This window comes from Hypanus sabinus, chromosome 28 (assembly GCF_030144855.1).
Source record: "Hypanus sabinus isolate sHypSab1 chromosome 28, sHypSab1.hap1, whole genome shotgun sequence".
Taxonomy (NCBI): Eukaryota; Metazoa; Chordata; class Chondrichthyes; order Myliobatiformes; family Dasyatidae; genus Hypanus; species Hypanus sabinus.
Window position 1 is genome coordinate 23688332 of NC_082733.1, and position 17656 is coordinate 23705987.

At 39.2% G+C, this 17656-nt stretch overlaps 1 protein-coding gene across 1 annotated transcript in view; it reads right to left on the reverse strand.

Moving 5' to 3' along the window:
- Positions 1-420: 420 nt before the first annotated feature.
- Positions 421-17656, reverse strand: part of LOC132382314 (cation channel sperm-associated protein 2-like) — a 61018-nt gene continuing 43782 nt past the window's right edge. The window contains exons 8-13 of the mRNA XM_059952448.1: positions 14320-14498; positions 10569-10668; positions 7991-8035; positions 6472-6576; positions 5014-5174; positions 421-452 (exon numbers count right to left, since the gene is read on the reverse strand). Coding sequence (XP_059808431.1) covers positions 421-452; positions 5014-5174; positions 6472-6576; positions 7991-8035; positions 10569-10668; positions 14320-14498 — 622 coding nt within the window. The remainder of the gene's footprint in view (positions 453-5013; positions 5175-6471; positions 6577-7990; positions 8036-10568; positions 10669-14319; positions 14499-17656) is intronic.

Consider the following 17656-nt stretch of genomic DNA (forward strand, 5'->3'; position numbering starts at 1 on the left):
ATTTAATAACTATGAGAATTCAATAGATTGACAAGATTTTACCGCAGGGGAGTACTTTGTTGTTGGTGAACACATATTCAGCATTACCTCTGATATTCACCTCTGATATGACAATACTGGCATCAAATCAAAACCGGGGGGTGGGGTGGGGGGGAGGGGGTGAAGTAAAGAGCTGGGAAGTAGATAGGTGAAAGCTATTCTGCAGATATTTACAGAATATTAAGATTATCTACAGATAATCTCAATATTCTACAGTTCTGGGAATTAATTGAATTAGAGTAAAAGTATAAACCCAATATATAGCAAACTAAACAATTGAAACAATAGATGGTAGTAAGTGATTTCACAAATATTAGTAATACAGGTATTACCAATTTTATTTTATTTTCTTGAGCATTTCGCCATTCACAAGAAGTCCATTTATACATCATGTATATTCATGAGGGCTTGAGCTGTAAAAAAACAAAACAACACATAAAATACAGATGGTAGATTCATTATTTAATATAATATGTGGGGTAAACATTTATCTTTCTTTTATTTCACAGTTCCATAATCTGGTTATGCCCCCACTCTATTCTCTATATCTATGTGATTGTACTGCTCCAAAGCAATCTTCAAATTCACTAACAACACTACTGGATGAGTTACAGGTGACAATGGGTCAGTTATCCAGAACGAGGTAGGTCACCTGGTTGAGTAGTGCCACTAAACCAATTTCTCACTCAGCATCAGCAAAACTAAAGAGCTGATTGTTCACTTCAGCAAGGGGAAGGAGAGCAAACATATTTCAATCTAAATTGGGGAAATGTCAGTGAACAGAGTCATAAAAACAAGGGATTCTGCAGATGCTGAGAACCCAGAGCAACACGCACAAAATACTGGTGGAACTCAGCAGGTCAGGTAGCATCTATGGAAATGAAAAAACAGTTGATGTTTCAGGCCGAGACCCTTCTTCAGGCCTAAAAAGGAAGGGGGAAGATGCCAGAATAAATGGTAGGGCCAGCAGTTTTAAATTCCTGGGCATTAACTTATCAGATGATCTGTCCTGGGCCCAACATATAGATGTATTCATAAGGAAAGCGTTCTAGTGTCTTTACTTTCTTAGCAGGCTAAGGAGGTTCAGCTTATCATCAACCACTCTGGTGGACTTCTACAACTGTACTGTTGGAAGTTTCCTGACTGGTTGCATCATAAATCTTCAGAGAATAGTGAACTCTGTCCAATACATCATGGCCTCATCCCTTCGTTCATTTGGTAATTGATGCACCATCAATAACTCTCTGAGACGTGAGGCGAGATATCAGCTTTTATTGACTGAAAGAAAGAACAAGCAGTAGTTGACCATCATACTACATCCTGGAGACTGAGGGCCGGGCTCAGGCCTCAGTCGCCTTTATACCGGGGTCTGTGGGAGGAGCCATGGTCAGTGGGAGGAGCCACAGGAGCAGGGGGCGTGTCCAGACAGGTATATGTAGTTCACCACAGTAATATCTACAGGATTTGCTGACTCAAGAAGGCTCCACCACCCGGATGATGTGATCCTTTTACAACTACCATTGGTCAGACAGTGAAGAAGCCTGAAGTTCCACACCACCAGGTTCAAGAAAAGCAACTTCCCTTCAACCATTGATTTCTTGGACTCACTGACAATGTACTACTTACTAACATTTAGCAACACTATGAATATTTTGATCACTTTGCAATAAAATTGACTTGTTTTGTTTTGATCTAATTGTGTTTTTTTTTGTAAAAATAAGTGTTTAATTTACGTTAAACACAAACAGCAATCTTGGGCAAGGATAGGCTTGGGAAAACTGAAAAATAGGACCACCAGGGTAGTAATCTCTGGATTACTACATGCACTACATACCATTGAGAGTAAGAATAGGAAGAGATGGCAGATGAATGCATAACTGAAGAATTCATAGAGTTTCAGATTTATGGATTATTGGGATCTCTTCTGGGGAAGGTATGACCTGTACAAGTGGGACCGATATCCTTGTGGGTGGATTTGCTTGAGCCATGGGGGGGGGGGTGTTAAAACTATTTTGGCAGTGGTGGGAACTAGAGTGATAGGGTTGAGGATGGGGCAGCTTGTATACAAGGAGATGCAGTGTGTAGTGAGATTGTGAGGAAGGACAGGCAGATGATAGGGCAAAACTGCAGTCAAGGGGGATAAGTTAAAGTGCAACATGGGGCAAAGGTCAAAAAACGGTGATGAATACCCTTTATTTTTTGAATTCATGCAGTATACGGAATAAGGTAGATGATGTTGTAGATGTTGTTAGAAATTGGCGGGTATGACGTTGTGGGCATTTCTGAGTCCTGGCTGAAAGAAGATCATAGTTGGGAACTTAATATCCAAGAATACACATTGTATCAAAAGAAGAGGCAGGTATGCAGAGGGGTGGGGTGGCTCTATTGGTAAAAAATGAAATCCAAACCCTAGAAAGACGTGACATACTGGTAGATCAGAGGATGTAGATACTTGTGGGTAGAATTAAGAAACTGAATGAGTAAAAAGACCCTGATGGGAATTATATCCAGACCTCCAAACAGCAGCCCAGAGGTGGGCTACAAATTACAATGCGAGATAGAAAAGGCATTTAAAAGGGCAATGTTGCAATAATCATGAGGATTTCAATATGTAGGTAAATTGGAAAAACTGGTTGGTGCTGAATCCAAAGAGTGGGAATTTGTAGAATGCCTGCAAGATGGCTTTTTAGAGCAGCTTGTGATTGAGCTCATGAGGGGAACAGCAATTCCAGATTAGATGTTATGTAATGACACAGCTTTGATTGGGAAGCTTAAGGTAAAGGAACCCTTAGGAGGCAGTAATCATAATATTGTGGCGACCCATTTCCTGGCGCATCCGAACCGACTCACAATTAGATAGCCTACGGGGGTTTGCGAGCACAGAGCTTTGGAGCCTCTGCGCCATGGGGGGGGGGGCGGCGGTTGAGGGAGGCTTAAAAGTGAGGCTGAAGTTTTCGAATAAAGTTTTTTCCTTCGACTGCAGTTACCGACTCCGTGTCGTAATTTTAGCGCTGCGTGTAGCACACCGCTACAATATGATAGAATTCACCATGCAGCTTGAAAAGAAGCTAAAACTGGATGTGTGAGTACTACAGGGGAGTAAAGGGAGTTACACAGGCATGATGAAGGAGCTGGACAAAATTGATTGGAAGGGGACACTATAGCAGGGATAATGGCAGAAAAACAATGACTGAGATTTTGGGAGAAATTCAGAAGGCACAGGAAAGACACATCTCCAAGATGAAGACATATTCTAAAGGGAGGACGAGGCAACCGTGGCTGACAAGAGAAGTCAAAGACAGCATAAGAGCAAAAGAGAGGAAATAGAATATGAAAAAACAATAGTGGGAAGGTAGAGGTTTGGGAAGGCAACTAAAAAGGCAAAAAGAGAGAAATGATGAAATAGGAATGTAAGCTACCCAATAATACTAAAAAGGATACAATTTTTTCTGATATATAAGGAGTAAAAGAGAGTCAAGAATGGATATCAGACTGCTGAAAAATGAAACTGGAGAGGTAGTAATAGGCGAAACAGAAATGGTGGAGAACTTAGGTATTTTGTGTCAGTCTTCACTGTGGAAGACAAAGAGAATGTTAGAAATGTAAAAGTGTCAGGGGGCAGAAGTGAATGTATTACAATGGAGAAGGCACTTGAGAAGCCGAATATTCTAAAGGTAGATAAGTCACCTGAACCAGATGAACTACACCCCATGATTCTGAAAGAGATAGCTGAAGAGATTGTGGAGACATTGGTAACATTCCTTCAAGAATCAATAGATTTTGGCATGGTTCCTGAGGATTGGAAAATTGGAATAGCCACTTTAGCTTTAAAAAGGGAGAGGCAGAAGAAAAGAAATTATAGGCCAGTTAGCCTGACCCCAGTGGTTGGAAAAATGCTTGAGTCTTTTATTAAGGATGAGGTACTTGGAGGGACATGATAAAATAGGCTGTAGTCAGCATGGTTTCCCTTAGAGGAAATCTTGCCTAAAAAATTTATTGGAATTCTTTGAGGAAATAACAGACAAACAAGAGTCAGTGGATGCTGTGTATTGGATTTTCAGAAGGCCTTTGACAAGGTGCTGTACATGTGGCTGCTTAACAAGATAAGAGTCTATGGTATTATGGGAAAGGTAAAATAATGGACAGATTAGCTGACTGGCAGGAGGCAAAGAGTGAGAATAAAAGGGGCCTTTTCTGATTGGCTGCTGATGACTAGTGTGTGATGCAGGGGTATGTGTTGGTGCCTCTTCTTTTCATGCTGTATGTCAATGATTTGGATGAAGGAATCGATGGCTTTGCAGACAAATTTTCAAATGATACGAAAACAGGTGGAAGAGTAGGTAGTGTTGATGAAGTTAAGTGTCTGCAGAAAGACTGAAGGAATGGGCAAGGAAGTGGCAGATGGAATAAAATGTAAGGAAGTGTTTGGTAATACACTTACACAGAAGGAATAAAGGTATGGATTAATTTGTATAAGGAGAGAAACTCAAAAATTAGAGGTGCAAAGGGACTTGGGAGTTCTCATGTAGTATTCCCTAAAGGTTAACTTGCAGGTTGAATTAGTGGTAAGGAAACCAAGTAAATGTGCTAGGTTTTCTAAAATGGACTCCTTCTACCATAGGCCACAAACTTATCAATCACCCCTCATATGTAGCACAAAGCTATTGAACCTTTGAACTTTGGTCAGCCTTTCAATAATGTTAGTTCCATTTTTCCATGCCAAGCTTACTTCCTGATACCCTTAGTATCTGGGTCACTATTCATTTCTGTCTTAATGCAATTGATAAAGAATTCACAAAGATTCACATTCCTCCAGATAAAAATATTATATTCATATTACTCCTGTGGTTCATTACAATACTAAAACATTCTGCAGCTTATGCTGATCAAGAGTCAAATTCTATCACCTGTATGATCTAATAAGACTGTTAGTGATTAGCACATTAGTTCCTCAAATCAAAGTGACACACCAACCTGCTAGAAATTGCAATGTCTTCCGTTCCTCCAAATTATATTGGAGCTGCTCAAGTAGCTCATAATAACGAAACAAGGAGTCTCTTGGCCAAATAATCTTCTCTCTTGTTGGGTTGTATTTCATTAGTTTTATATTTTTACGAATGTAGTTCCCCCAATCTACATAAAAATGAAACTGATTTGATTTTAGTTTCTACTTCTTTTCATATTTAGGAATCATGTTATAGCTATTAAAAAGAACAAGAAGTGTATTTCATTCTATACACTTATGTAGCGGCAATCACTTTTATTAAGGAGTTTGTTCTTGCAGAATTCTGACAAAGGTAAAGCACTGCCCATGGAATGGCATGTGGTTTCTATGGGTTTATCTCAAGGAGTTTCAAATTGCTAATTATGTATGTACAAATTAGTTACATTTAAAGCATTGTTAGTATGCATACAATACTGTGCAATGGTCTCTACCACTTATCTCTCACCTCTCCCACGGCGCTCCACACTCACCATTCCCAACATCCTTTGCTCCCGCCAGATTTACAAACATGCTCTCTGCTCCATGTTGACAAATACAGTAGCGTGCAGAAATCTTAGGTACCTGTTGCACAGTCCTGTATTTATCAATGTGGAGTGGACAGCAAGTTTGCAAATCAGGTGGGAACAAAGGGAGTGGTGAGGGTGGAGTGCCGTGGGAGGGGTGTGAGACAGATGGCAGAGCAGGGGGTGAGGCAAGGGAGTGTGGCTCCGGTGCAGGCATACCCAGTCATGAGACACCAGGCAAGGGCATTTGATTCCAAATAACTGATTTATTGATCATTACAGAATATCTCTCTAGTACATCCCACTTCTCGTTTCCAAACCATGATTCCCCTCTCCCTGTCCCCTTTTCAATCTCAGTCCACAACAGAGACCCATGTCAGAATCAGGTTTATCATCACTCACATATGTCATGGAATTTGTTTTTGTTTTTTGAAGCAGCAGTACAATGAAATACATTAAATTTCTAAAGTACTGTGCAAATGACTTAGTCACCCTAAATATATATATATATATGTGTGTGTGTGTGTGTGTGTGTGTGTGTGTGTGTGTGTGTGTGTGTGCCTGAGACTTCTGCACAGTACGGTCAATACATGTATAAGTTACATTTTGCTATGTGCAGTAATCACTAATAGTTGTATAAGAGAATCTAAGTGGAAATATATAATCTAGTTAATTAACTAATAGAAAATTAATTTTAACAATATAGATTTCCAGTGTTTGTGTTTTGTACCCACACAAAATCCAAGTTGAAATAATTCTGCAAAAGAAAACATTAACAGCAATTGGAAATAAATTGGGTTACTGTATTTGCTACAATTGGAAAATGTCAATTGCTATAAGATTTTTTTTATAGTTTATGATATTAGTGCATTTTGATCAATATTTAAAACTTGTTTTCATTAAATTTAAATTTCCCTCTTTCCTTTACCTGCGGCCATAGAGGAGGCCTCACTTGAGTAACTCCCTTGACTGCTCCCTTTGAAATTAACTTCACTGAGACCAGAATATTCAGAGTCTGCTTTCCCCATTCTGCAGATAGAAAGGAGTAAAAATGCTCTCTGTTACAGACTAGCTTCGCCCCACTTTATTCACAACTGAGACAGTTGTGTATATAATATTTCAGTAACATTTGAATAATCATGTACTCTATATAATATATATATATGTATATAGATAAAACATTCTTGTTCATTTGAATAATTCACTCTGGGATATATGTATCAATATGTAAATTGAATTATGTCATCCCGCTACCACATGGTATGCCTCACTTAAACTAGGAGTTACATCTGTATCTCAGACTCTCATGTCTTCCTCTGTATTTGTTTAACATTTTGAAGGTACAACACATAACAGAGGTCACTGCCTCATTTCCAGAAGTACCAAACTTCACTCAAGTGGCTACAGTTCCATATAAACACAATCTGGTCCAAATTTTTCTACAACAGAAGAATGACATTCTTTCTGCTGATAATATTAGTGAAACTGTCTATACCAGAGACAAAAGTTGAATTCCTGTTTCCACATACAAAGGCTTATTCAATCACAGAAGGGTCTTTTTTTCCCTTATTACCTAGCAATCCATATTTTCTCTCAACACTATATTTCATCCTCATGTCAGTGATATTTACCAATTTCAAAAAATAACCTTCATCACAATTTGGAAAAAAAACTGAATTAAATATTATACTATTCTTGAAGTAAAATAGAAAGGCCACTTATGTGTTTGCATCAAATCCAAAACAAGAATTCACTTCCATAAGTGTTTCAACAAAACGTGTTAGTCTCCATTCAAAAGTATAAAAAAGCTAAAGAAAATTGCAAATAAAACTATATAGAACCATGTTACACTAAGCTGGGTGAAGTTTGAAAATATTCCTGTGATTTGGAGAAGATAATATAAGAATCAACACATAGAAAATGCTGGTGGAACTGAGAAGATTAGGCAGCATCTATGAAGGAGTTCCTACAGCACTTTGTGTGCGTTGCTCCAGATTCTCAGATCTGCAGCCTTTCTTGTGTCTCAGTATAAGAATTAAACAATTGACAGCAAGACTAAGATGGTATATTTATATGGACGATGGTTTGGAAAAGGAAGTTATAGTAAAACTAATTGCAAACCAAACTACAGGATAATAAATGTCTCTCAGCAACCAAATTAAATATGTATGAGTTTAGTGGGGAAATTAATCACAAAGGAGGAGGACACTGAAGTGCTTCTTTTTGAGAATGATTGTGATGTTGGTGAATACCTGTATATGCCTATGTATACATCAACAGAGCTTTATGTCAACCAAATTGATAAGTACTAGTACTTTTACTTGTACGAACTTTTAGAGTTGTGGTAAGTTGGGGTACTCAGATAATGTCATCAAATTTATTGAAAAAAAAGCAAGGCATGCCTTATTTTCATTTTTCCTTTAACGAGCTGCAAATAACTTACCCTTTACCCAAAATGTCCTTTATGTTCGTTGGCTGACTCATCCTCCTGTACATAAGAAGTTACAAAATAGTTAAGTTTCTTTTTACCTGCTCATCCACAATTCCCCTTTTGCTGACTCTGAAAGTGAAGATGAACAGCTTCAGTCAAGGAATCTTTAAGAAACCAGCCATCCCAGGGTTAATATTTATCTTCCCAACTAATATTACACCAGCAGCTAGATGTCATTCTGGATGAAAGTTTTTCATTCGGGAGGAAGTTACAGTTTTTTTTCAAAGTAGGTTTTAAGAACATTCCTGAAATATTATCGATACCCCTGGTAATCTCCAGCCTTGACAGTAGTCAGAGTAGAGTGCCTGCTCATAAATGCAATATCTAATCAGCCAATTATGTGGTAGTAACTCAATGGATAAAAGCATGAAGACACGATCAAGACCTTCAGTTATTGTTCAGACCACACAACAGAATGGGAAGAAATTTAAGTTTTAAGATGGTAAACCTGGTGGAGCACAACACTTGTTGGTAACAAATAAAACCATCAATTACCATGTTAATCACTCTGTTTCTCAGATACAATCACTGCAATCAGCAGTCTGTACCTTCCCTTTTGGAGTTGAGTTTTTGAGCTACCTGTACGGCCTGATACTTTTCTGGTGAGAACTGAAGTCTGGAAGGTGCAGGAAAGTTGCAGTGTGGAGGGTAGTGACCAAATCAAGGTGGTGGAGCACTAACCCGAGAGCAGGGAATCAATCAATGTTTGTCCATTGCTGGAGTGGACTTGGAGGCAACTGGATGCAGCAGAATTGAAGTGAGGCAAGTGAAGGCGAGGCAGAGTTGAGGCTTCAGGGCCCAGGCCTGGGTACAAGAGGTCTGGCCGATTTAAACACCAGGCCAGATTGAAAAGGTCAGGGTGTCGGAGCAGGAGGTGAGAGAGGGACCAGTGTTTAGCTCGCTGCTCCACAAAGTTTACTCGTTTTCGTGCTGAACTGAGGCTGGGGCCTGCAACTAATGGCCCCCAGGATTGGCCGCAGCAATGTCTGGTTTTGTGGCTGTGACCTCACTTGCAAGAAGTTTGTTTCTGAGTGTCATTTGCTTACTTTTATTATTTGCACGATTTTTTTTCTGCACATCGGGTGCTTGATGTTTTTTTTAATGTGTTTCATTGGGTTTATTTGTTTTGTGGCTGCCTGTAAAGAGATGGATCTTGAGTTTGCATAAAGTATACAAACTTTGATAATAAATGTACTTTGTACTTTGAAATGTGATCTAAATGACTTTGACTGTGGAATGATATCTGGTGCCAGATGGGATATCTTCAGTATCTCAGAAATGAATGATCTCCTGGGATTTTCATGCACAAAAGTCTGTAGAATTCACAGAGAATGGTGTAAGAAACAAAAACATACAGTGAGTGACATGACTGTGGGGAAAAATGCCTTGTTAATGAGAGAAAAATCAGGGGAGAATTGCCAGACTAGTTGAAGCTGACAGAAAGGCAACATTAACTCAGTTAACCACGTTACTACAACGATGTGTAGAAGAACATCTCTGAATGCACAACATGTCAAACTTTGAAGTGGATAGGCTACAGCAGCGTACACACAGTGACCACTTTATTACATGCAAGAGGTCCCTAACTATCTACTGTGTAGATTTTTATTTTGATAAATCATAATATTGCTTGAAGACCTCCCATCAAAGTAAATATTTAATTTAGGAATAAATAATTAATTCTGTTCCGTTTAGCAAAACCATCTAATGGCATTCATATTTGACACTTTCTACCAGATTATACTAATAAATCAACATGTACAAACGAGCTGAATGAATTCAGCAGGTCGGGCGGCATCTGTTGAAATGGGCAGTCAACAAATGCTGCCCGACCTGCTGAGTTCATCCAGCTTGTTGATTTGACCACAGTATCTGCAGTGTACTTTGTGTTTATTATACTAATAAACATTATTTATTTATTTACTTACTTATTGAAAAACAGCATGGAATAGGGCCTTCTAGCCCTTCGACCCACACCGTCCAGCAATCTCCCGATTTAATCCTAACCATGGGATAGATTACAATGGCCAATTAACCCCCCAAATGGTACAACTTTGGACTGTGGGAAAACCCACGCGGCCACAGGGAGAACATACAAACTCTCTACAGGCAGCAGCAGGACTTGAATCCAGTTGTCTGTTCTGTAATACATTGTGCTAACCACTAGGCCACTGTGCCACCATCATCTTTTCAAAAGCAGTCTTTAAAACTACTTGTAGAAGCAGGTGTACACTTTGAAAGTGTTGATGGGGAAGACACTTGGTATTTCTTAGTTAATTTTTTTTTCTAGTGGGATTGGAAATACTGCAAATCTTTTCATTGGACATGGAAAATAGAAGAGATTTGTAATCAAGTCATGGCATCAAATTTCCTCACTTTAGAACTAAGTTTAAGGTTGGGGGAATGTGATATCTTTCAAAGAGTGAAGCTAGCTAACTAAACAAAGGTAATTTAGCCAGATATAAATTGCAGTTAAATGTATTTTGTATTTTTCCTGTACTGCAAACTATAATAAAATCTTGACACCTACCTCTGCATAATCTGTTGTTTAAACTCCTCTGCCTTCCGTTGGTCTTCAAGTTGTTGAACTTTTGCTGAAAGATCTTTCCTTATAGTCTGAAAATTGCTCACTGTGGATGAAGTAGTTGAAGTATTTAGTAGTTGCAATAGGTATCGGATTATAACTTTGAAACTGTGAAATTTTATTTTCAGTTTTGTTGTACTTATAAGGCAGAGTAAGTCAGTAGTTATGTTACCCAACTAGTAAAACAGAAGTTTAGGCTGAAAATCCAATTATGATTTCAAATAGCATCATGTCAGTTAGGGAATTTAAATCAAATTAATTTGTTAATTAAAAAATGTAATGTCAGAATCAGCAATTGTATTGATGAATTCACAGATTGTCAAAAAAGTCCATTTGGTTCACTAATGTCTTTTAGGGAAGGAAATCTGCTATCCTTTCTCAGTGTAATGAGACTCCAGAGCAATGTAGTTGATTGATAGCTTCCTCTCTGCAATTGGAAATGAAAATAAACACTTTCCTTTCCAGCATTACTCATATCCAGTTAGTTATTTTTAAAAGATAAGGCTCTTTACGTTTTCTACTGATTTACACCCACTCTTAACAGAAAATCCTCCAAGAGGACCACAATCTTGTTGTGGTTAGGGGGCTCATGTCCCTCAATGACCCAGAGAGCTACGTTGGCTGGAGTCAGGGCTTTACGCTTTGCCTCTTGGTTGCATCACCCATGCCAAGCAGGTCAAAGGGTAGAGGCCAGACTAAGAGTGGTCCACCGGTCCTCCAGATTCAGGGGTTCAGCTCAGGGCCAACAACCCTCACTGGGCAAACAAAGCTATTATGGAAACAGCAATGAAGAGTCCTTCAACATCCCTGTGTCTCCACCCAGAACCTGCATAACTGACAGTAGTGAAAACCAAGCTACTGGCATGATGGAGGAAGTCCTGAACACCGGCAGAAATGGAGGACCTTCATTGCTGCCTGAAATTCCAGCGATATATTGGACATTAGATAGATAAACAGAAAATTTATTTTATATCTTAATTCTACATGGCAGCTGCAAGTGGAACCCATAGCATATTAGAAGGCCATACCAAATCAAAATCTTCAGTTACACTTGGCAATACAATATACTTTATTTGTTGTAAATCCTCTGGACATTTCTTAAACTATGGAAGTAGCCTTTAGAGATCTGAAGCTACCTTCTGAAACTTGCTATCAAATGTGACTGGCCCTTTAAATGGAACTCAATTTAAGTACAACTGCCAATCAACAATTGTGAATGAACCTCTTCTCTCTGATTTAAATTAGCAATGCACAGAAAATTAAGAAAGCTAATTAAGACATATTGAGCAAATTAAAAAAAATCTGAGAACATAAGTTGTAGAGTCCTTGACATTGAGTCTGTAGGTTGTAGAATCCAATCAGAGTTGTGATGTTGTTTCAGGAGCCTGAAGGTTGTGGGGTAATAATTGTTCCTAAACCTGGTGGTGTGGGACCTAACGCTTCTGTATCTTTTGCCTGGTGGCAGTAGCAAGAAGAGAGATGGTCGGGGGTGGGGGGTGGGAGTCCTTGATGATGGATGTTGCTCAGTCCTTAATAATGGATGTTGCTTTCTTTTGGCCTTGTAAATGTACTCATTGCTGGGGAGAGCTTTGACAGTAATGGACTGGGCTGTATCCACCACTTTCTGTGGCTTTTTCCATTCCGGGGCATTGATGTTTCCGTACCAGGCCATGATACAACCAGTTAGGATACAACCATTGTGCATCTATTGAAGTTCATCAAAGATTTAGATAACATACTGAATCTATGCAAACTCCAAGAAAGTAGAGGTGCTTTTGTGCCTTCTTACATGCTGGTCCCAGGACAGATCCTCTGATACAATAACACCAAAAAATTAAAGTTAATGACCCTCTTCATCTCCAGTCCCCTCATGGACCTCTGGGTTCTTCCTATGTAATTGATAATCAGCTCATTTGTTTTGCTGATGTTGAGTGAGAGGTTGTTGATGTGACATCATTCAACTAGATTTTCAATCTCTCTCCTAAATAGCGATTCATCACCACAATGATTTGGCCCCCAGCAGTGGGGTTCTCTGCAAACTTAAATATGCTGTTGGAGCTGTAGCACTTAGTCCCACAATCATAAATATAAAGTGAGTAGGGCAGGGGGCTAAGCACACATGTTATCACCTGTGCTGATGGTGATTCTGGGAGAGATGTTGAAGGTACTGATGAAAGGTCTTTTCCATGGATACTGCCTGGCCTGCTGAGTTCTTCCAGCACTTGGTGTGTATTTCTTTGATTTCCAGCATCTGCAGATTTTTTTCTTGTTTGGGAGAGATGTTGTTGTTAATCTAAACTGACTGGGGTTTTCCATTAAGGAAATCAAGGATCCATTTGCACAGGGAGGTATCAAGGCCTACATCCTGAACCTTAGTGATTAGCTTCAATGCCCAGGTGTAGTCAATGAAGGGCATCCTGATGAATGCATGTCCTGGTATTCCAGAGATGAGTAAAGGGCCAACGAAATTGCTTCTGCTGTCAATCTGTAGGCAAATGGGAGTGAATCCAGGTCACTCCTCAGGCAGAAGTTGATATGCATCATGCCCAACCTCTCAAAGCACTTCATTCCAGTCAATATGCTGCTGGACTTACCCTGTTCACAGATAAACTGTATTGTACGAATCATTTTGGGCTCAATTGTAAATGAAATAAAGGCATTTTTTCATCAGCTTTCCTTATTTGTCCCCGTTTTAGCTATCTCGGTCTTTTATATTGTTACAGCCGCATGGCATCTCATTAAAGGAAAGAACATTTCCAACTTAAGTTTCTTTATTCAAGCATAGCAGTTGCTTCATGGTAGCTGGAACTTCAACTGAGCTTTGCATGAGACTTTGTCATAGCAACCAGGTTAGTTAGTAGCTCTTTTATCTCACCGTAGAAGGTTAGCATGGCACAGTAGTGTAGTGTTTAGCACAATGCTCAGAAGTATAGGCAACCCTGGTTCAATTCCCGCCATTGCCTGTAGCTTGATGTACATTCTCCCTGTGACCACGTGGGTTTCCTCCGGATGCTCTGATCTCCTCCCACAATCCAAAAACCTTCTAATTGGTAGGTTAATTGGTCAGTGTAAATCGCCCAGTGATTAGGCTAGGATTAAATTGGAGGATTGCCGGGTGGCACAGCTTGAAGAAACAGAAGAAAATTCATTGCAGAGTTATCCTTGGCTGATAAGTTAGTACAGTACTTATTAAGGTGAGTTTTACTAAATGGGCTACCGATCGTCAGCTGAAATATCAAACTTTAATCATGTGACAATAAAAGATCACATGATACTACTTTGATAAAGAAAAGGGTAGCTATACCCAGTGTTCCTTAATTGTCAGCCTTAAACATTATCCAGACATTATTGTATTATTGTTTGCAGGACTCTACTGTATGCAAATTAACTGCTGTGTTACTCTTCAAATTACTCTTCAAATTGCCAGTAAAGCACATTGGAATGTTGGAGGTGTTGAAAGTTGCAATAGAAATGCAGGTCTTTCTGTCTCTCTTTAAGCACACATTTTGATGTGTACTACTTAACATAAAGTTCAGACAATTGGTCACAGAGAAAGGCAAAACAAATACTGCTTTCCAAAATGTTCTTACAAATTGTTGCTCTTCATAGCCATTGTAAATAAGTAAAATATAAGGCAACTGGCACCTCTACTTTTAATGTGGTGATAGCCAACTCTAAAATAGCATCTTTTGCTTACCCATTATTCCTACAATTATATTTCTGAATATGAAGGCGCCAATCAGGATCCAGAATATTATGTAGATGCTACTTGCAAGTTTGTCAACTTCGTCTACTTCCCATATGTCAAGAAACAAACTATGCCAGTGGTCCAGGGTAAATAGTTGAAAAAGGGTCTGCAATGTATGCAGGATATCACTAGCAAAACAAAACAAAGGTAAATTAAATATCTTCTACAATATAATATAAATATAAACAAAGTATGCATTTGTTGAACCAGTTTTCCTTCCTTCATGGATGACTGAATAATGATTGGAAAATGGAAAGATTTGATTAATCTTGGAGCAGGTTAAAAGGCTGACAGAACATTGTGGGCCAAAGTCCCTGTACTATGCTGTAATGTTCTATAGTATATATTCATGTCATTAATGTCATTAAGGGCATATTAATGTCATTAAGCCTGAATGTCAGTGGTAGGAAATATGCTGGAGTCAATTATAAAAGAGGAAATTACGACACATTTGGATAGCAGTAGAAGGATCAGTCTGAGTCAGCATGGATCTATGAAGGGAAAATCATGCTTGACTAATCTTCTGGAGTTTTTTGAGGTTGTAAGTATAAAAATGGACAAGGGAGAGCCAGTAGATGTAGTGTACCTGGACTTCCAGAAAGCTTTTGATAAAGTCCCACATAGGAGATTAGTGGGCAAAATTAGGGCACATGGTATTGGTGGCAGAGTACTGACATGGATTGAAAGATGGCTGGATGACAGGAAACAAAGAGTAGTGATTAACGGTTCCCTTTCAGAATGGCAGGCTGTGACCAGTGGGGTATCACAAGGTTCGGTGCTGGGACCGCAGCTGTTTACAATATACATTAATCATTTAGATGAAGGGATTAAAAGTAACATTAGCAAATTTGCTGATGACACAAAGCTGGGTGGCAGGAGGATGTCAGGAGGATGTTATGAGAATGCAGGGTGACTTGGACAGGTTGGGTGAGTGGGCAAATGTATGGCAGTTGCAGTTTAATGTGGATAAGTGTGAAGTTATCCACTTTGGTGGCAAGAACAGGAAGGCAGATTACTATCTAAATGGAGTCAAGTTAGGAAAAGGGGAAATAAAATGAGATCTAGGTGTTCTTGTACATCAGTCAATGAAAGCAAGCATGCAGGTACAGCAGGCTGTGAAGAAAGCTAATGGCATACTGGCCTTTATAACAAGAGGAATTGAGTATAGGAGTAAAGAGGTCCTTCTGCAGCTGTACAGGGCCCTGGTGAGACCCCACCTGGAGTATTGTGTGCAGTTTTGGTCTCCAAATTTGAGGAAGGACATTCTTGCTATTGAGGGAGTGCAGTGTAGGTTCACAAGGTTAATTCCCGGAATGGCGGGACTGTCATATGTTGAAAGATTGGAGCGACTGGGCTTGTATACACTGGAATTTAGAAGGATGAGAGGGGATCTGATTGAAACATATAAGATTATTAAGGGATTGGACACACTGGAGGCAGGAAGCATGTTCCTGCTGATGGGTGAGTCCAGAACTAGAGGCCACAGTTTCAGAATAAGGGGTGGGCCATTTAGAACAGAGATCCGGAAAAACTTTTTCACCCAGAGAGTGGTGGATATGTGGAATGCTCTGCTCCAGAAGGCAGTGGAGGCCAAGTCTCTGGATGCATTCATGAGAGAGTTAGATAGAGCTCTTATAGATAGCGGGGTCAAGGGATATGCGGAGAGGGCAGGAAAGGGGTACTGATTGTGTATGATCAGCCATGATCACAGTGAATGGTGGTGCTGGCTAGAGGGGCCGAATGGCCTACTCCTGCACCTACTGTCTATTGTCTATCATTTTCATTTCAATAATTGTTGAATTAAGTAAAAGTTAATTACCAACATTGATTTTTTTAAATTCCCATGTAGATTGTTAATAATAGTGGGTTTTCAAATGTTTGGTAGTAATTCCTAATTAGCTACAGCTATTTGTAGTCTATCATATTAACACATTGACATTCCAACCAATTAGTTTCCTGGATATGAAGGAGCCAATCAGGATCCAGAATATTGTGTATTCCTGGGTTCAAAGGAGGCAAAATTATTCTGGGATTGAAAGGCTTATCATCTGAGGAGTGTTTGATGTCTCTGAGCTTGTACTCACTGGATGCAAAGAATGAGGAAGGTTCTCATTGAAACCTATTGAATGTTGAAAGGAATCAATAGAGTGAATTTGGAGAGGATCTTTCTTATGGTGGGGGAGTTTCAGACCAGAGAACACAGTCTCAGAATAGAGGAATGTCCATTTAGAATGGAGATGAAGAGGAATTTCTTTAACCAGAGAGTGGTGAATCTGTGGAATTTGTTGGGTATACTTAAGGCTGAGGTTCATAGATTCTTGATCAGTCAGGGCCTGAAGGGATACAGGGAGAAGGCCAGAGATTGGGGCTGAGAGGGAAAATGGATTAGCCATGACGAAATGGCAGAGCAGACTCAACGGCCTAATTCTGCTCCTATATCTTATAGTCTTGTGAAGCAAGATTCATACGGTATCTCCAGATAGTTAAAGATCACCTATGATGATATTGAATAGTACAACTGGAAAAGCCTCCTCCTACTTCGTTTCTCCTCAGTGTCTATGTATGCCAATGCTTAAAGGGAAACAGTTGGAGACAGTGGCTAGCTTGAGATCTCATTGCTGGAGGAGAGGTAATATTTACTTCAGTTTCACTTCTCTGGAGAAAATTTGACTTGTTTTGGTGCAGGCTGATCTGCTGATCATTGAGGGTATGTTATATTGGCGCAGGAATGTGTGGCGACACTTTGCGTGTTTATCCATAACACATCCTTATGTTGCATTGGATGTTGATATAAACAATGCATTTCACTGTACATTTCAAAGTACACGTAACAAATAAATGAATATGCAGTCTGTTGGCTGATCACAACAAAAAAGCCTATTTCTATTATCTAATTTCTCCATTAATTATAAGTAAAAATGGAGTGAGTTTATTAATCCATTGTGATGTAGCAATTATCTTTTAAATAATAGATATTAAAGGGATTTATTCTAAAATCCACTGAAAGTACTAATGACTAGTGGTAAAAACAGCAACAAAATGAAATCAGAATACCTGTTGATAAAATAAATTGAACAGACCACATGTGTATCCTGTATCTTCCTCAGTCCCCACTTTTTAATGACGGTAACAATATCATACTGAACTGACTGAAATCATTTCCGGCAAACTTAAGTGCAAAATAGAAACTTTTGATAATTAAGTCGAAGATGTTATTTTTATACAGAGCCCACAATCGCACCTGTGTAAGGGATGTTACATAAGTACACTTTCTAGAGTCCTGCTG